The sequence below is a fragment of the Pristiophorus japonicus genome, chromosome 5 (genome assembly GCF_044704955.1).
Source record: "Pristiophorus japonicus isolate sPriJap1 chromosome 5, sPriJap1.hap1, whole genome shotgun sequence".
Lineage (NCBI taxonomy): Eukaryota > Metazoa > Chordata > Chondrichthyes > Pristiophoridae > Pristiophorus > Pristiophorus japonicus.
The window spans coordinates 106,354,979-106,373,258 of record NC_091981.1 but is presented as its reverse complement, the minus strand read 5'-3'; the positions used below and the strand labels follow the sequence as shown (position 1 = coordinate 106,373,258).

At 46.3% G+C, this 18,280-nt stretch overlaps 1 protein-coding gene across 6 annotated transcripts in view; it reads right to left on the bottom strand.

Annotated features, from left to right (window-relative positions):
• creb5b (cAMP responsive element binding protein 5b) overlaps nucleotides 1–18,280 on the bottom strand; it is a 666,872-nt gene that overhangs the window by 176,494 nt on the left and 472,098 nt on the right. For 5 of the 6 annotated variants that reach the window (XM_070880829.1, XM_070880831.1, XM_070880834.1 and 2 more), the window contains one exon: nucleotides 8,638–8,764. In XM_070880829.1, coding sequence (XP_070736930.1) covers nucleotides 8,638–8,764 — 127 coding nt within the window. The remainder of the gene's footprint in view (nucleotides 1–8,637; nucleotides 8,765–18,280) is intronic. The other variant, XM_070880832.1, reaches the window with a different exon arrangement.

The window sequence follows — 18,280 nt, the reverse complement described above, 5'->3', positions numbered from 1 at the left end:
ACCCTCTCTGAGCTCATCTCATCCATGGTACCCACTTCCTGCTCCTTTTATCCTATGCCAATTAAAGTGCTGGCCATACAACTTTCTTTCCTGGTCCCCATGCTATCTGACATTATAAATGGTTACCTTTGCTCCAGTATTGTTTACCTCCGTTCAAAACCACCATCATCAACCATCTCCTCAAAAAATCTACTTTCGACCCCTCTGTCCAAGAAAACTATTGACCCACCTCCAACCTTCAACTGTAAAGGGTAACCAAAGGTCTTAGTCATTAATTCCATTATGAAAACTACTCTGGCCTAGAAATTGATTATGGCCATGAAACAGGCAGTGTTAAGACCCAACCATGTTCAGCTGTACCACCTCAAAATGGCCGAGGCAGCACGCAAAATTCGTGTTCAGTCCTCATTAACATAATTATAATCTTGATTTCAGTGCTAAATCGGCTTAACACTCAACAGGTTGATCAATATCGGGCCCAATCTAATTCACAGTCATAGTTAAAGGGGAGGTGCATTACTGCTACAGCATCTTATTGTCAAGCCACTCAGAACTGTAGCTGCAAGAAGAAGGTACTGCGAAGCCATGCAAAGGGAATGAGACTGCAGATTTTCCCACACATCTCTTGAGGCACTGGTTGTGGCTGTGGAGAGGTGACAGGCTGTCCTCTTCCCACACATTGGCAGAAAGCCCTCGCCACACACCTTACAAAGACTCTGGCAGGAGGTAGCCGCCTATGTCATGGCCAGCACTATGGTGCCAATCCAGTGTCGAAAGAAGCTTAATGACCTCACACGGCTGGTCATGTGAGTGAAGGCTTCAACAAATGCCATATCCCACCAGCTGCACCACAAGCCTCAGAAATGGGGATGTTCGCTGATGATTGCAGTGTCCAGTTCCATTCGCAACTCCTCAGAAAATGAAGAGTCCATGCCTGTATGCTGCAAGACCTGGACAATATATAGGCTTGGGCTGATGTGACAAGTAACATTTGCACCACACAACTGCCGGGCAATGACCATCTCCAACAAGCGAGAATCTAAACACCTTCCCTTGATATTCAAGGGCATTAACATCACCGAATCCCCCCACCATCAACATCCTGGGCGTTACCATTGATCAGAAACTTAAGGACTAGCCACATAAATACTGTGGCAACAAGAGCGGGTCAGAGATTGTGGGGCCGAAATTCAGGCCCGCCAGAAAGCTGGCGCACCAACTTTTTTAAAAAGTTTTTATCGCTGGGTGCGATGAGATGGCCTTCCAATCGATTTTCTGCACTTAGAACTTTTTTTCATTCGGTCATAAAGGGGACAAAAGTGCAGCAGTAAGCCCTGGTGAGGGGTGGAAGTTGGGGTGGGACCAAGTCTCCACCGCTGTCACTCAGCGGTGGAGCAGAGATGACGTCACGATGCGTGTCCGTCACCACGCTCTCCCCTTCACTTAAAGGAGTGAAGAGGGGGTGCCAGGCTGCCTGTTGGTGGCCCAGTCGAACCAGGGGCAATAATTGGCCGGCTGATCAGGAAGTCAGCCGGCAAAAATAAAAACATGGTGGCCACGGCAGTGCGCCCTCCCTTTGAAGGGCCGCCGCGCTTCCATGCCGCACACACACAGGACAAGGTGCCCTGACAGAAAAAGCTGTCAGGGCACCACGCAGTGGATTAATGATCTTTAAGGTAAATTTGGGGCGGAGTGTGCTGGAGGTGCGGGATAGCGGCAATGCGCGCTTTGATGACGCGCTTGCAGCGGTCGCCAGCAGCGGGACAGAAGTGGGGAAAGGCCGAAAAATCCCCGAGCTGAATTTGGTTGTGGCAGCCAATGGACTGCAACATGGCGGGCACTCGATTCTGCCACATGGCCGACGCAAAACGGCAGTTATCCGGACCTTGAATTTCGGCCCCTGTGTATTCTGCGGCGTGTCTCACCTCCTGATTCCCAAAAGCCTTTCCATCATCTACAAGGCACAAGTCAGGAGAGTGATGGAATACTCTCCACTTACCTGGATGAATGCAGCTCCAACAACACTCAAAGAGCTTGACACCATCCAGGACAAAGCAGACCACTTGATTGGCATCCCATCCACCACCTTAAACATTCACTCCCTCTACCACAGGCGCACCGTGGCTGCAGTCTGTACCATCTACAAGATGCACTGCAGCAACTCACCAAGGCTTCTTTGACAACACCTCCCAAACCCACGACCTCTACCACCTAGAAGGACAAGGGCAGCAGGCGCATGGGAGCACCATCGCCTGCAAGTTCCCCTCCAAGTTACGCATCATCCTGACTTGGAAATATATCGCTGTTCCTTCATCGTCGCTGGGTCAAAGTCCTGGAACGCCCTCCCTAACAGCGCTATGGGAGTATCTTCACCACAAGAACTGCAGCGGTTCAAGAAGACGGCTAACCACTGCCTTCTCAAGGGCAATTAGGGATGGACAATAAATGCTGGCCTTGCCAGTGACGCCCACATCCCGGAATGAATAAAAAAAAACACTGCTCCATGTACCACACCTCCAGCACTCACCTACTAACAATCTCTACCTATCACCATTCACACTTACAATCAGAGCATCACTTCACTCTCACAACCTTACCACTGCTGCACCACTCACACCCACATCTCACATATGGTCATTCCTAATCCTTCTTCTCACATCTCACTTCCTCCTCATCCCATAATTTCTTCTCCGACTCTTGTGCCTTTATGCTTTCAGATAATCAACAACAAGCACCAGATCAGCCTTTGACGACGACGATGAAGACGAGGAGAAAATTAAAAAACTAGCACTGTGCGTACTGTGATTAGTTCATATCTTTACTGTAAATATGTGTGAATTGATTGTTGATAAAGTTATTAATTTTGTTTGGAATCTTTTGTGGTATCTCTCATTTCAGTTTTGTACCCAGGAGGATGACGTGCTATTCCGTGACAGAGGGATGGTATGATGAGGATGTGGTGAGCAACAAGGATTTAGGGTTTCATTCACTGGAATCGGAGTCTGATGAGGCGTTCACAGACAGTGGGGATTGGCTGCCTGCCTCCTCCCTCTCTCCTTTTCCTCTTCCTTTTCCTGCTCCTCTTCCCCGTCCTTCTCCTGAGGTGGTCCTGCAAACCTTGCTGGCAAGGGCTGAGCCTTCATGATGGCCAAGTTTTCAAGCATGCAGCAGACCACCACAAAATGGGGCACCTACTCCAGTGTGTACTGGAGGACTCCTCCCAAGCGATTAAGGCAGCGGAACCGTTGCTTCAGTAGACTGACGGTCTGCTGGATGATGTTCCTGGTGCAAGCACGGCTTTCAGTACAAGTTCTGGGCATGAGTGGGGTTGCAGAGGGGAGTCATCAGCCAGGTGCAGTGGATAGCCCTTGTCTCTGAGCAACCACCTTTGAGTTTCATGTGGTGGCTGCAAGATTGCTAGCACACTGGACTGTTGCAGGATGAAGGCATCATGGCTGCTGCCAGTATAGCGGGCATTGACCATCAGGAAGTGCTAGGTGTGGTCGCACACCAACTGCACATTAAGTGAGTGGTAGTCCTTGCAGTTATGGAAGATCTCAGGATTGTTATACAGCGCCTGCATGGGGATGCCCACTATCCTGAAAAAGCCACATGCATGCTCATCCTGCTTCTCTCTGCTCAGAGAGAAGACAAAGTAGTCCCTTCTCCTGGTGTATAGAGCCTCAGTGACTACCTGGTTTCAACGATGGATGGCAAACTAGGAGATATACGCTATTTCTCCTGCTGCAGACTGGAAGGATCCACTGGCAAAAAATTGAGGGCCACGGTGACCTTGATTGCCACTGGGAGTGGTGTGTTCTCCCTGCTCTCAGGCTGCAGGTCTGGTTGCAGGTGGTGGCAGAGTTCTGTGGCCACCTCCCTGGTGAAGTGTAGCCTAATACACTGCTCCTCTCTTAAATGGATACAAGAGACGTGCTCTCTAAAGAACCTAGGTGGATAAAGCCTCCTCTTGAGAGCCCTCTGGATTCCTTCCTCCTCCCTCTGCATGAAGCTTCTCGTCTTCTTCGCTGCCTCCACGCCCTCTCCCAAAGGTATTCGAGTGCGAAGGGGACTGCCATTATAAACCCCCATGTCTGTGAACAAGTGTTGTGAACAGAAGTCTTTAAATAATACTGAAGGCGTTCTCCACTTGCAACAGCACTCTGTTACCTTAGAACTTTGAAAGAAGTTAATAAAGCTGCTGGCGTTGCAGAAAGTTGCACAAAGCCAGTCAAACTGCAGAAACATGTCAGGTGCAAGCAGTTGGGGGTGATCCTTTTACGTACCGCTGCTGGAGCTTCCTTCCTGTTTGGCAACACTTGCTCAGCTCATCATGCATGCCGGTAAGTTGAACTTCGAACTCCAAACTCATAGATTGAGTGGCAAGTGAGCATTGCACACTCACTGGCATCATGATTTGCACCAGTTCTATGATTTTAGCAAAAGCGGCTGCCACTTTTTCACCTATATCTGGTGGTAACTGGTGGTGCTCACCCTCTGAATTTCTAGGCCTAGTCTCATTGGATTACAGATATTAATATTTTCAAAAAATATAATACCCCAGTCCGTAGTAAGGTTCCAGGGTAAGAAGTGGTTCCTTTTTTGTTACATATAAGAACAGTGTGGTCAGACCTAATGCATAATGAAGCCTCAGCATAGACTTGCACTCCACTCTTCTGACTATATGTCCTAATATTCCACTGGCTTTGTCATTTCTCTGCCACATTGTCCAAATATTGACAGAACTGCTGTCAATTTCTACTCTACTTACCTGCTATTGTGAAATTAATAGCTAGTGAAGTGTGATTTACTAATACTGTAGCAGTAATGCAGCAGAGTTGGTCTCCAGTCGTCTTGGTTAATCTTTGCCATTGGACCAAGACCTAGCTCTGTCAAGCCCATGTGGTGGCTGGTGTGCAACGGCCACCACACATTTAAAAAATCCACGCACAGGCATCTTCCACCCTTCAACATGTAGTTCAGGACCTGGAATATTAGGTCCTTCATTAAAACATCTGTGAACTCATTCCTTTTTGGCGTGGAAGCAAGTCATCCTCGTTTCGAGGGACTGCCTATGACGATGATGATGATGATGAGCAGTAAGTACCATTTGTGTAGCATAAAGAACTCTGAAATGCACCTGAATAAATGTATTAATTGATGCAAAATTTGCACATCTTAATAGCAATGAAACATAAAGTGGAAAATTTAACATTGCTTGAAGCTGGAGTACAATGCTGCCTACACCCTAAAATTCTGGAGAAAAATTACTTTGAGTTGACGTAAACAGTATTACTAGCTCCATGAAAATTGCTATCCAAATGGTGTCCTGCCAAGAAAGTGGGAGGTGGCTTGAATATAGTTACAGTTTCTAATAACGTAGCTAGCTGTAAGTATAGGGAAAAGTAAAATCAGTGAAAAATGTAATATGCTTTAAAAACTCCATTTTAAGTAAAAGCTTTCATATCAATCCTTAATTTTTATTTCTTCCAATTTTTTTATTTAGGCATTGACTTCTTGCTGGAGTTCAGTGCCAGACACAGTCCAAGTGGCAATTCTTTATGAATGAGTGTTCAACTATGATTCTTTTCCTCACCCAAAATTCACACGTGCGCACTGCAGTTGGGGTCACTGCATTGTGATCAGGATCAAGAACCATGGCCATTTTATACCTCCTTAATCCCAGGGCACTGAAACCAATTGCATTGTCCCTATTACCAATTCTGGCTGAGACCAGGTAACTGAGTATAGATTGGGGTTTGAATCTGAGACCTTCCTCGTTTGTATACACATCACAAGGGATAAAATTGGTCTTTGACAGTGGCACAAAACTGGCGATAACAAATCAGCAGCCCATTTACACCCCGCCTGATTTTCTTTTCCATTGACATCAAAGAGCTGTCAATTTTCTATCACTGATTTTCACTCCACAGACTTTTTAAAACTTTCTGAAAGAATCATCCTGAGCCTTTGACCCTCAACATGTTTTATTGGTCCCTTTTTGTTACAAGGTCAAACTGCCAAACTCTTTCAATTTCTCTCTTGGGCAATTCATGACCTTTTTATATTATAGAACTATATCCATTGAAATTAAATTGGCTCTCTTTGGTGCCGAATCGTTGAAGTACTTCAATTATACTGTATGAAGGATGTAATAAAAACAGAACAAATATGCAAGATTTGCATGTACATTGGTCCTCAGATTGCAAATGTGGCTCTAAAACAACTGTGCATAAATCTTGTGCCTGAGTAGTTAGTCCAAATTTGGGGGAATCTAACCAGGAACTTTCTCAATGAGGGAAAGTGCCTGTAGACCAAATATGGTAAAAGCTTATTTTAAAGAAAAGTTTCAAGGACAGCCTTGCAGTAATCAGATTGAAATGCCAAATCTGATGGCAAATGCACTACCATAAACATTCTAACTTTTTATTAGTTACCCAGTGAACTCTCAGTTGAGAAGGGTTTTGGTGCCTCTGACATAATTCGTGTCAGGTCCTTAACTATCACAGTTGCCTTCAATGGCATTTTTGACAGTAGAGGTATCCTGTAGCATATTGGAGGAAAAAACCATGAATGGAAAGCCTGCACAAAGCAGAAGTGAGATTCCCAAGGTCAGTCAAATTGGGAATTGAATCTAGAGCTCAGACTGGGTCATTTTCCAGCATGGAGTCTACGTATCAGCAGTGAATACTGAAAATTTGGGCTTGCAGTTTGCACAATTTTCTGTCCAATAATTTCTATTTAAATGGAAATAGAAAATTATGCATAGTTCACACCTGAATTAGATATGCGCTATCAGAAAGCGAGGCTCCCTGTCGGGAGCAGAAAGTCAGAAAATTATCCCTGGAGACTCCAACCCTCCAGTATTTCAGTTACTAAGCCATCTGTCATGGAAGTATTAAAAACATTTCTGATGAAGGATAATCATCCAAAATGTAAAACGCCTGTCTTTGTTCTTTACAGATGCTGACTAACCTGCTGTGTATTTCCAACGCTTTCTGTTTCTATTTAAGGTTTCTAGCATTTGCAGTTTTTTCTTTTTGTTTTTAAAAAGTATTTTGTTTGCATTTCACATTTACTTAATCTGGTTTGTATGTTAAGCTGGATGACATTTTCAGCCATTTCTTCGGGGACTCCACCAATCTTCCACTGAGGTTACAGCACGCGATCACAAGAAGCCCCGGGGAATTTCAGGGGCAACATATTAAAAACGTGTGCTTTTAAGAAAAGTCAGGTAGCAACATCTTTTTTAAAAAAACCTTCTTCAATTATTTTTCAACAGTTAAGTCGGGTCATTTCACAAATCCATCTTTGGCCAACTTCTGCTGTTGAAAATCCACTTAAAACGTCCAGAATGTCAGTAAGAATTATCCAATTTAAGGGATTCCGGGCTGAATTTTCATCTCGTTGCCGCCTCTGTTTTCACTCCAGAGGGGTGGCAATGGTGGTGGTGAGTTCTTCCAGGCGGGTGGCCAACTCCCAGCGCCCCGCCGGGGTTTTTGGAGCCGGTTTCGGTGGGGCGCGGAACATTAGGCAAATCGGTGCAACCCCTGGTTGTGACACCGGCTTGATTTGTGACTCCCGCCCATTCCATAGCGCTCCGTAGAGCGCCGTGCTCGGACCACCTGTGGAAATCGGGCGGTCCGACCTGTAGCGGCTGCAATGAGGTAAGTAATGCCGACCTCAGGTAAGTGTGATTGTTTTTTTTTTTTTTTTTTGCGATTTATGTTGTAGTGGGGTGAGTTATTTATTGGGAATATTTTTGGTGTTTTTTTTCAGGTTTTTTTTCTTCCCAGGCTTCTCTTGGTGCGCTCCGAAGCCAGCTGTTTAGCTTGGGATTTTCGCATGCTCAGCTGGCCTTAGCGCTCCACCCCTCACTCAGGGCCCAGCTGCCCAATTTTGCTGACTGAGGCGTAAACTTTTCTCAGGGGCAAACCTTACTGCCTGAAACCATTACGCCCCAAAATGAGCAAGGCCAAAAATCCAGCCCTCAGTAATTAATAAAAGGTACAAGGTCAATTTTGAAGTAACCACTTTCATCAGGCAAGAGTCATTTTCATCGTCAGGCCTCATTTGGGTGAGCTGCTCATGCAGCAACAAGGTTGAAATGTAGGAGAGAATATTCAGAAATTATCTTGTTTAAGTCAAGTAAGACAACCCACTGAAGTGGCGAAGCATAGCGTGTTCATTATTTTTTACTATTACACAACAACACGTACTGATTGAAATAAATGAATCTGAACTAACTGTTACTCGGTCCGTTCAATCGCTGTGAATAAAGCATCTTAAAGATTTGTACAAAGCCCCGTCTCACCAAATGTTTGCTCAGTCTACCTTCAAAGAGATTGAAGAAGTACAAATGCAAAAAGCATGAAGGTTCAATTCTGATTATAAGGGGATACTATTGTAACCCTCCTCGGTTGTACTACTTTATAAGGCAATGAGAATGAACTCCCATAAAAGTTAAAATGCTCACACCACTTACAGGAGCAACTGATGCCACTGAAACTGAGAAGATATCTATGGCAGATTCAAATTTGTAACAAGATGGTTATATGCCATGCTACAATGGAGTGAATTTACATTTAAATAGTAAGATGACTCAATATTAAGAACAGAAAAATTACAAACACTTACAGGCATCAATACTGCAGAAGATCCTGGCATTGTGGAATTGGGGAGGTTGCCTGGCATGGACCCTGGCATGGGTTGTCTGTGTCTGTTGTGGAGATGCAGTAATGAAGACAGAGACCCTGGGACAGGTCTGAGGGAACAAAGAGGTGAAGGACATCAGAAAACAATTTTACAGAACAGAATGGCAAGTGAAATACGCAAGACATCTTAACAAAAACACAATGGCCTCAGTATTAAACTGCCCCACCGCCCAACCCCCACCACCCCACAACAGCAGGATCAGTCGGGGATTTAAGTCTTAAATACGGGGAACACTCTGCACACTGAACAGTGCAATTGGGAGCCCGATTTAAAATTTACTGCTGCTGCACAAGTTTCCCAGTAGTCAGAAACCTGGCAGTGAAAGGGAGACAGGAGCTACCAGCTCCATAAGGTAAGTGCATTTCTCAGCACTCCTTGTGGGCCAGGAGAAGCAAAGGTGCTTGCCCCAACCCCTCAAAGAAGCCTCCCGCCTGCTGATCGTGGCATATCTCTCCCCCACCCCCACCGTAATTACCGACCTCCCCCCTCCAGCCTCAATGGCCTTTCTCTCCCTCCAGCCCAGTGACCTCTCCCTCCACCTTTCCCAGGGACCATCCCAAAGGGTCCTTGGATGTGGTCTCGTGCCACTGGGTTTACCTTCTGGCTGCCAGCCAGGCTGTCAATTTGGCCAGCTGCTGGATGGGAATCGTAACAAAAAAATGCTAACGAGGTTCTGCCATTTGGTTTGACAGGACCCCTGCATCCCTGGCCTTACCAGGGTTCTTTGGCTATTTTCAGCCTCCCCCGCACACTCCCATCCCCCCATAAATACCGGAGCTGATAGGGAGAATTTTATCTCCCGGGTGAGATACCAGCAGGTTGCCCATCCAGGAGCTGCACAGGAGGCTCAGTCTATTTTACCAGCCTCATTTACATCCTGCCTGCCAGCTGCTCACCAGAAATGGGTGTCCAAAAGTAGATTGTTGGTTTTCAGCCTGCAAACATCGGATGGTCTGAAGGCCACCAGACCATCAGTCAGGTACATGGGGGCTGTGGTTTAGGGCAGATTTCACGTGTGGGTGGGGGAAACCCGGGTAGCAGCGGACAAATTTTCTTTTTACATTCTAGAGGTACACGCCTACTCCTCATTGCCCCATAAAGGAAACTTTAACACTTCGGGCTAAAACTTTACTAGATTAGCACCACCTGTTAGTGCTCGCAAGGGGCACTACCAGAGCTCTAAAGGGTTATCGCCCGGGCGCAGCGAGACTAGCGCCACTCGCCAACTTCATTAATGTTTTAGCGGTGGCACTATTAGCACCAGGGAATGCTGCACCAGTGTGCAATGCCTCGGTAGCGCCACGGAAGCCAACTTCAATGACTTTGCCTGCCTTATCGCCTGCCACAAATCTCGCCAGAAAGAGCTGGCGTGCACAGCTGTCCCGGTGTGCTATTGAAAGGAATGAGTGTATCAGATAAGATTTAGAGATTTGATTTCACTTTATTTGAATTGAACTCACTTTTTTTGGTGTTCCTTTTGTTCAAATAATTTCCTTTGCAATTTCTTTTAGCTTTTCACGTCCTCCAGCTAACCTCCCCTTTGAGCGCTAGAATACCGGTATTTTAGCACCAGAACTTCAGTAGCGCTACCAGCTTAGCGCCCTAAGAGAGATGTGGATCGTTTCCCTTAGCGTTCCACTCCACTCTTAGGGCGCTAAAAATCAATATCGGTATCGCTAAATATCGCCCGGCGCTAAACTTAGCGACCAGGCGATTTTAGCGCCTCAAAACTGGTTATATTCAATTTTTCCCCCTTTGTTTATAGCGACTCTGCTGTTTACTGAGCAGGGCATCCATGGCAGATGTTCAGTAGTCCATCAAAATTGCATTAGCATCCTATCTAAATGACTCCTATTTGCATAAATGTATGAGTCTATCACTTGAGTGAGACAGATACCTCAGCTGCCTGAAAAAACAGCAGCAATTAAAGTGACCATGGGCAGGAATTGCCTAGTAAGTGTACCATTTCCATTTTAACTCCCATTTTGCCTCGTTTCATGGTGGAGGGAATCAAAATTCTTCCTAATGTGTGTTGGATTTCTAATATACTCTAAACGGAAATGAAAATAGTTATATATATAGTGAATAAATGTATTATATTTAACTGAAGAACAGATACCATGAGAGGTCATACCTTTTACTTGTCGTATAATCAACGCTACATATCAAAATGCCTATAACATGAACTCTCCAATACAATAGAGGGAACTGAGCAAGTACCATAGACCAGTAATTCATAATTTATAAAACTGAATGACGAATCAAAGAATGTGAACCCTTAATTTCATTATTTATTTCCAAATACAGGTACAGGTTGAACCTCCCTTATCCAGAACTCCCTTATCCAGAACTCTCTTATCCGGAACCACTTCTCATCCAAAACCATTCCCGGCCACCGGGTGGCGCATGCGCAGAACTCCGACATGAACAAATTGAACAAATTGAAACCCTTTCTCGCTGCCGACTCCCGCAATCGCTGGCCTAACCCGCAATCCACCACCCCCCCTGTCCCCGTCCCCCCCCACGATCTCTCTGCCGCATTCCCAGCCCCAAGCCAGCCAGTCCCAATATCCCTTTGCTCAGTATCTGTACCATCCAATTTAACGTGACCACCCCTCATCCGGAAAAATCCCTTATCCAGAACAGGCCAGGTCCCAAGGGTTCCAGATAAGGGAGATTCAACCTGTACCTCTTTCTTTCTCTCTCTCTCTTATACATGTACACTATTCCCTTATATTTTATTTTCTACTGTGCTTGTTTAATCCTGATTTCATTTCTCACCGCTTACTAATTTTCTCCCTGACTGTCCTGAAGACTTCTTGGGGTGCAGTTATATGGCATGTTGGATAATCTGACTCTACACATGTACCATTCATCTACCAATCCCTTCTCAAGTGATCACTCCAAATATGTGAACCTTGACTATGAATGGCAGCATGTTATTCAACCACAACCAAAGCCAAAGCCGATCTAATCCACAGTTAATGCCATCAGCAGCGCAAATGTTAGTACTAACAAGAACAAAATAGAGCACAATTTTCAGATCCTGTAATTTGTATTTTTTTTTATTTGAAAAACTTGTTTTTAGATTCTGTTTAAAGCTCTGGACTGGCTGCCAGGTCACTGCTGAGTCATTCCAGGTATGTACCAGGTGGATGGATATTGGCTTATTTTTAGGTTTTTATTCAAACACAGTTTGGGATCATTTTTACAAGCTGTTTTTTAGAGCATAAACAAAATAGCCTGTGAGTTCTCTTTCCATCAGAGCAATTGAAAAAAAAACTTAAAGCACTCATCTGTCCATTGGCATTTGATCAGGTTAAGATAAGGACAAAACCTGTAAAAATGATTTCTCTGTTACAAGAGGATGGTTCTTAAACTTCTGTGCCTATCTTGAGAGCACAGACCCATCATCTCTGAGCACTATAAATCAGGAAGATTCCATATTCAGTCCCTGTTCTGTGCTGAGTTAGCTGATCTCAACAGTAAGGACATCTCATTTAGCTGCAGTCAGCCTGTGCTGGGGTTTTATTTTTAACCAATAAGGGAATTAACGGTTACGGGGAGCGGGCGGGTAAGTGGAGCTGAGTCCACGGCCAGATCAGCCATGATCTTGTTGAATGGCGGAGCAGGCTCGAGGGGCTAGATGGCCTACTCCTGTTCCTAATTCTTATGTTCTTATGTTCTTATGTTTGCCCAGGGTTTCCACTCCTGATCACCGATCTACCATCACTGCTAGAAGGCCATGTAGGTGGACATTGGGTGAGAGACACAGGCACAATCCTTCAACATTCAAATATGCTTCTGGAATTTGCTGTCAAGGCCCACACATAGAAAATGGATAATGGCTACTTGGGTGAAAACCCAAAGAATGACCGCTGCAAATGGAACTTAATCGCAATGAGGAAGTCAACACCTAAGGAAGGGAAGAAAATTGTCGAGAAAAGGTCTGAAAAAAAAGTTTTTTTTAAAGTCCTTACACACTGCACATTTCATTTGCACTTAGAAATCTAATAGCAAAATATTTACAACTATTATTTTTTTTCTTTTAAAAAAGAGTCATGTATTTTTCTTCATTAAATTTCTTTTTTTTTTGCTTGACCATTTTGTCCTCCAAATTTTCTTTGTCTTTCTCTGCAAGTGCTGGCTTTTCTTGGGGAGAGGGTCCATGAGGGGATGTGGTCTTCTGGAACCTCATCCAAAAGGCCATTCTTGATATGGGAGTCTGGACAGTGAACATCTGCAGGCTTTTCACCCCTGTTGAAGGATAATTGCAGCCAAACCAACTCCTAGCATTTTCTGTTACGTAGAACCGGGACACTGAGGCCAAATTGAAAAGCCCATTACACCTGAGGTCAGCTAATTCACTACTGAGCAAAGATAAAACCAGGTACCTTCATGGTCTGTATGATCCAATATCACATCACACCCTCTGAACCAACTTAGGAGTATTTTTCTGGCTCTATATGGTGCCTTTGCAGTTCTTTGCATAACTTCCAAGTGGCCTGAGCTGTTTCTATGTAACTTCCATTTTAGATCAAATTTATAAACAGATTTCTGTATCCTCTTCCCCCAGATAAAAAGAAACAAATTCTCTTTTTTTTTTGCTTCAATTGTGCCAAAGGCAGCAGGTTGCATTCAAGGCTGGCTTTGCCAGTCATTAGGAGACAAGCAAAATTACCCGTGGTAACTCATACACTGAATTCTTTGTGGAAAAGCCTTCTTGATAGCAAGTCAGAGATCATGAAGGTGAGATTCCACATGTAAATAATTACAGAGTTGCTGACTCTCTACATTCAGAATAGACAACACTTTTTTTACTACTACCCAATCCATTCACAGAGTGGTTCCTCAAACACTATTGCAAGCTCTGGTAGACTCCTCCTCCAGTAATTTGCCTCTTCAGTAGAGGAACACCCCCTACAACCTAAAGCCCTGAAAAACAGTGGGACAGTAGCGAGCTCCCAACCTCTCCATGGGATGTACCCCGACGCCAAGTTCTGAAGGCCCTCCAGCTGATTTTTCCCAGTTTATTGGCTCAGACTTCAACTTACCTACAATGATAACACTGCCTGCCTCTGATCACCACCACTCCCTGCGTTCACTGGCTGTGTTTTGTCACTGGGAAAACATAGGGCTGGATTTTCGGTATTGGTGATTTTGGGGCGTTAGTCACAACGGGGCGATACTTATAGCGCCTGGAAAAAGTTTGCGCCTCCGTCCAGAAAATTCACCCGAAACTGAGCTTCAATGCTCGGGGGTGCTAAATCAGGTGTTACAGGCCACCCCAACCGAAAACTGTGGGGATAAAAAAGCTCTAAACTTTTCGCATGCGCAGACATGCTCGACAGTTCCCGAGCCTAGGCAAAAATTTAGGGTGCGCCACTTTCATTGGCGCATGCACAGATCCACCAGCCCACTTCCTATAGAGCGGGAGATATGACGCAGCAGGAGGGATGCCAGTGAGCACGCCGCTTCTCTGCAATAGCTGCTGAGGCCCTAGTTCAGACCAGTCAAAGGAAGTGGCCTTCACTACATCACATGGGAGGAAGGAGGCCCATGCCAGGGGTCTTCGGGAGGATTTGGAGGGATATAGCCCTGGAGGTGTCAGCGACAGACACGGCAACTAGAATTCTCACCCAATGCCGCAAGAAGTTTAACGACCTCATGAGGGTGAATCAATGTGAGTACACGTTACATTAATGCACCCCTGCCATAGTTTCAAGATCACTGGCTCACACAATGTAATGTTTTTGACAGAGCTGCCCCTTCTCGATGCGTTCCAGGCCATGGTGTGGGTTGTTAAAGCCACCTGAAAGCTGGAGACTCAGTCCACCAGCCATGCCCTGCACATTCATGCGGCGCAGACCATCTTGTTCCCTATTCATTCTCACCCCTCCGCACACTACCCTTCGACTCTTGATATGCGTTGGCCAAATGTCACCCTGAGCCGCAATCCTACCCAGCTCTCACCTCCTCTCAGTCTTTCCACATGCTCAGTCCGCAGCCATGCAGATTATAATGCACATCTTTACACTTCCAGACAGTAGCACCTATTCTACTATGGAAGGCACAAGTAGCACAAGAGGAACTGCACACTTACTCAACCCTTCTTTTTGCTCTTATTGCAGGCCAAGTTAGTGCATAATCACCAGGAGCAGCAGTGGACCGGAGGTGGAGAGCCTGATCTTCAGAACCTCACTGAGGTGGAGCAATGAGTGTCGGCCCTCATGGGCACCTCAGTTCGCGCGGTGGCCAGTGGTGAAGCAGAGCCCGCTATGGGTAGTGAAGGTACGTGAATGGCCTTGGCAACTGATGTGAGCTCCTTGACCCCTAATATCAAGTGGCCTAGCCCCTTTACATGTAGGTGTGCAATACCACTTTCCTCTTATCAACCTACCCCCTCCCCTGCTGTGAACCACACGTCTGTTGCTTTGTACTTACAGATGACCAGCCAGATGCCAAGCAGCCTTCCCATGAACAGTCGACATCTGGGGACGAGGGAGATGATGAGGGATGAGATGACAGTGTCATGTATTCAAGTATCATTGTAACCCATGTATAAGCTGACCTAAGTTGTACACCTTGAGAACATTAACCACAAGGGGGTGAACTTGTGGGAGACACTCGTAATCTGTACTTTCAGGTACAAAAGGGGAAGCTCCACCCACCTTCATCACTTGAGGTCTTGATAATAAAAGTAATTGGTCACAGAGTGACCTTCTCTCAAGCATGGGCCTCGTGTGCATTTATACTGTATAGTAAGGACATATCATTGGCGACGAGGAACTGGGATTTAAACCACGCGAGCATAGCCACTAGCAGCACAGAAGAGAGGTACTGTGTTGGTGATGATTGGGACGACTTTATTGAGAGATTACAGCAAAGTTTTGTCACTAAGGAATGGTTGGGACAGGATTCGGCCGACAAACGCAGGGCTCATCTCCTGACGGTTAGTGGATCCAGAACACACTCCCTGATGAAGGACCTTCTAGCGCCAGAGAAAGCGGCGGGCAAGACGTTTGAAGAGCTCAGTAAGTTGATCGGGGAACACCTTAAACCGGCGAGCAGCATACACATGGCGAGACACCGGTTTTACACACACCGGCGTCGAGAATGGCAAAGCGTTCCTGACTTCATGGCAGATCTCCGGCGACTGGTGAGCCTATGTAAGTTCACAGATGCATGCAGAGCGGAGATGCTGCGAGACTTTTTTATTGAGGGCATTGGGCCCGCTGGGGTTTTCAAGAAACTGATTGAGACCAAAGACTTGGCCTTGGAAGCGGCGGCTCTGATAGCCCAGACATTTATCTCAGGGGAGGAAGAGACCAGAATGATGTATGACAAAAATCTTGGCTCAAATGCGGCAAACGACCAGGGAGGGAACATTGTTAATGCGGCACACAGCTCTCTAGGCAGACAGGGGCAATCGGACATATCCCAGCATGCAGTCGAACCCAAAGGGGGATTTCAACTAGCTGAACGGCGATTCATGCCATCGCAATGGACAATGCGGCCAGTAATGGGGCAATCAACACCTGTTAATGGTACACTTAAAGACAGTTACAGAGACAGTCAGAGACGATCGACTGGTAATGGATCTTTTGTTTCCAACAATGGGGCCTCCAGCTCATACTGAATGTGTGGAGGCAAACACCCAGCCAGAGCCTGCAGGTATCAGCAATATACCTGCAGAAACTGCAACGTCAGCGGTCACTTGGCGCGTATGTGCAGGAAGCCTGCAGCCAGGTTGATGTACGAGGAGGATGGGCCTGATGTAAGCCCTACGAGGCCAAATTAATACTGGGGGAAATTGCTGGAAGCTGAAGTTCAGCGAGTTCATGTGGAGCACATATATAGTTCATATACCAGGATGCCACCGATAATGATGGAAGTGCTCCTCAATGACATCCCAGTATTAATGGAGCTAGACACGGGGGCCAGCCAGTCCCTGATGAGTATCAAACAGTTTGAAAGGTTGTGGGTGTCCAAGGCCAGGAGGCCAAAATTATTGCCGACTGATGCACAGCTACGGACATATACAAAGGAGATCATTCCGGTGCTAGGCAGCGCCACGGTAGTCGTGACCTACAAAGATTCGGAGAACGGGTTGCCACTCTGGATTGTCCCGGGGGATGGTCCCGCACTACTGGGGAGGAGTTGGCTTGCTGTCATGAACTGGAAATGGGGCGATATCAATGTAATTTCTTCTGTGGAGCGAGTATCATGCTCACAAATTTGACTCATTATTTCAACCCGGCATCAGCACTTTCATGGGGGCCAAGGTAGTGATTCACATAAACCCGGACGCCAGGCCAGTACACCACAAGGCCAGAGCGATGCCGTATGTGATGCGGGAAAAGATAGAATGCGAATTGGACTGCCTGCTGAGGAAAGGCATCATCTCACCAGTCGAATTCAGTGACTGGGTGAGCCCGATTGTGCCGGTGCTCAAGGCGGATGGGTCGGTCAGGATATGTCAATCGGGTGTCACTCCAAGACCAGTACCCGCTACCGAGAGCAGAGGACCTCTTTGCAACGCTATCCGGTGGCAAACTTTTTTCAAAATTGGACCTGACCTCAGCTTACATGACCCAGGAGCTGGCAAGTGAGTCGAACAAGCTGACCACCATCACAAGGGGTTGTTTGAGTATAACAGATGTCCGTTCGGGATTTGTTCGGCCGCCGCGATCTTTCAGCGAAATATGGAAAGCCTTCTCAAGTTGATTCCAAGGATGGTGGTTTTTCAGGATGACACGGGTCGCGATACTGAAGAACACCTCCACAACCTGGAGGAGGTGCTACGCAGACTGGACCGGGTAGGGCTGCGACTGAAAAAGGCGAAGTGCGTCTTCTTAGCTCCAGAGGTAGAATTCCTGGGGAGGAGGGTAGCAGCAGACGGGATCAGACCCACTGCGTCCAAAACGGAAGCGATCCAGAGAGCACCCGGACCCCGTAACACGACGGAGCTGCGCTTGTTCCTGGGGCTCCTGAACTCTTTTGGTAACTTTCTTCCCAAATTGAGCACGCTGTTAGAGCCGCTACACGTGCTCCTACGCAAAGGTCGCGATTGGGTCTGGGGGGACAGCCAGGGAAGGGCTTTTGATAGAGCACGCAACTTGTTATGCTCCAACAAACTGTTAACATTATATGACCTGTGTAAGAAACTTGTTCTAACGTGCGATGTGTCGTCCTATGGGGTTTGGTGTGTGTTGCAGCATGTGAATACCAATGGTCAGTTACAGCCGGTAGCTTATGCCTCCAGAAGTCTGTCCCAGGCAGAAGGGGGCTACGGGATGGTAGAAAAGGAAGCGCTAGCATGTGTATATGCAGTAAAAAAAATGCTCCAGTACCTATTTGGCAGGAAATTTGAGCTGGAGACAGATCACAAACCCCTAATGTCCCTTTTGGCCAACAACAAGGCCATAAATGCGAATGCATCGGCCCGCATACAGAGGTGGGCATTTACATTAGCCGCCTATGACTACACAATTTCGGCACAGACAGGGCACTGAAAACTGCGCCGATACACTCAGCAGGCTCCCACTAGCCACCACTGAGGGGC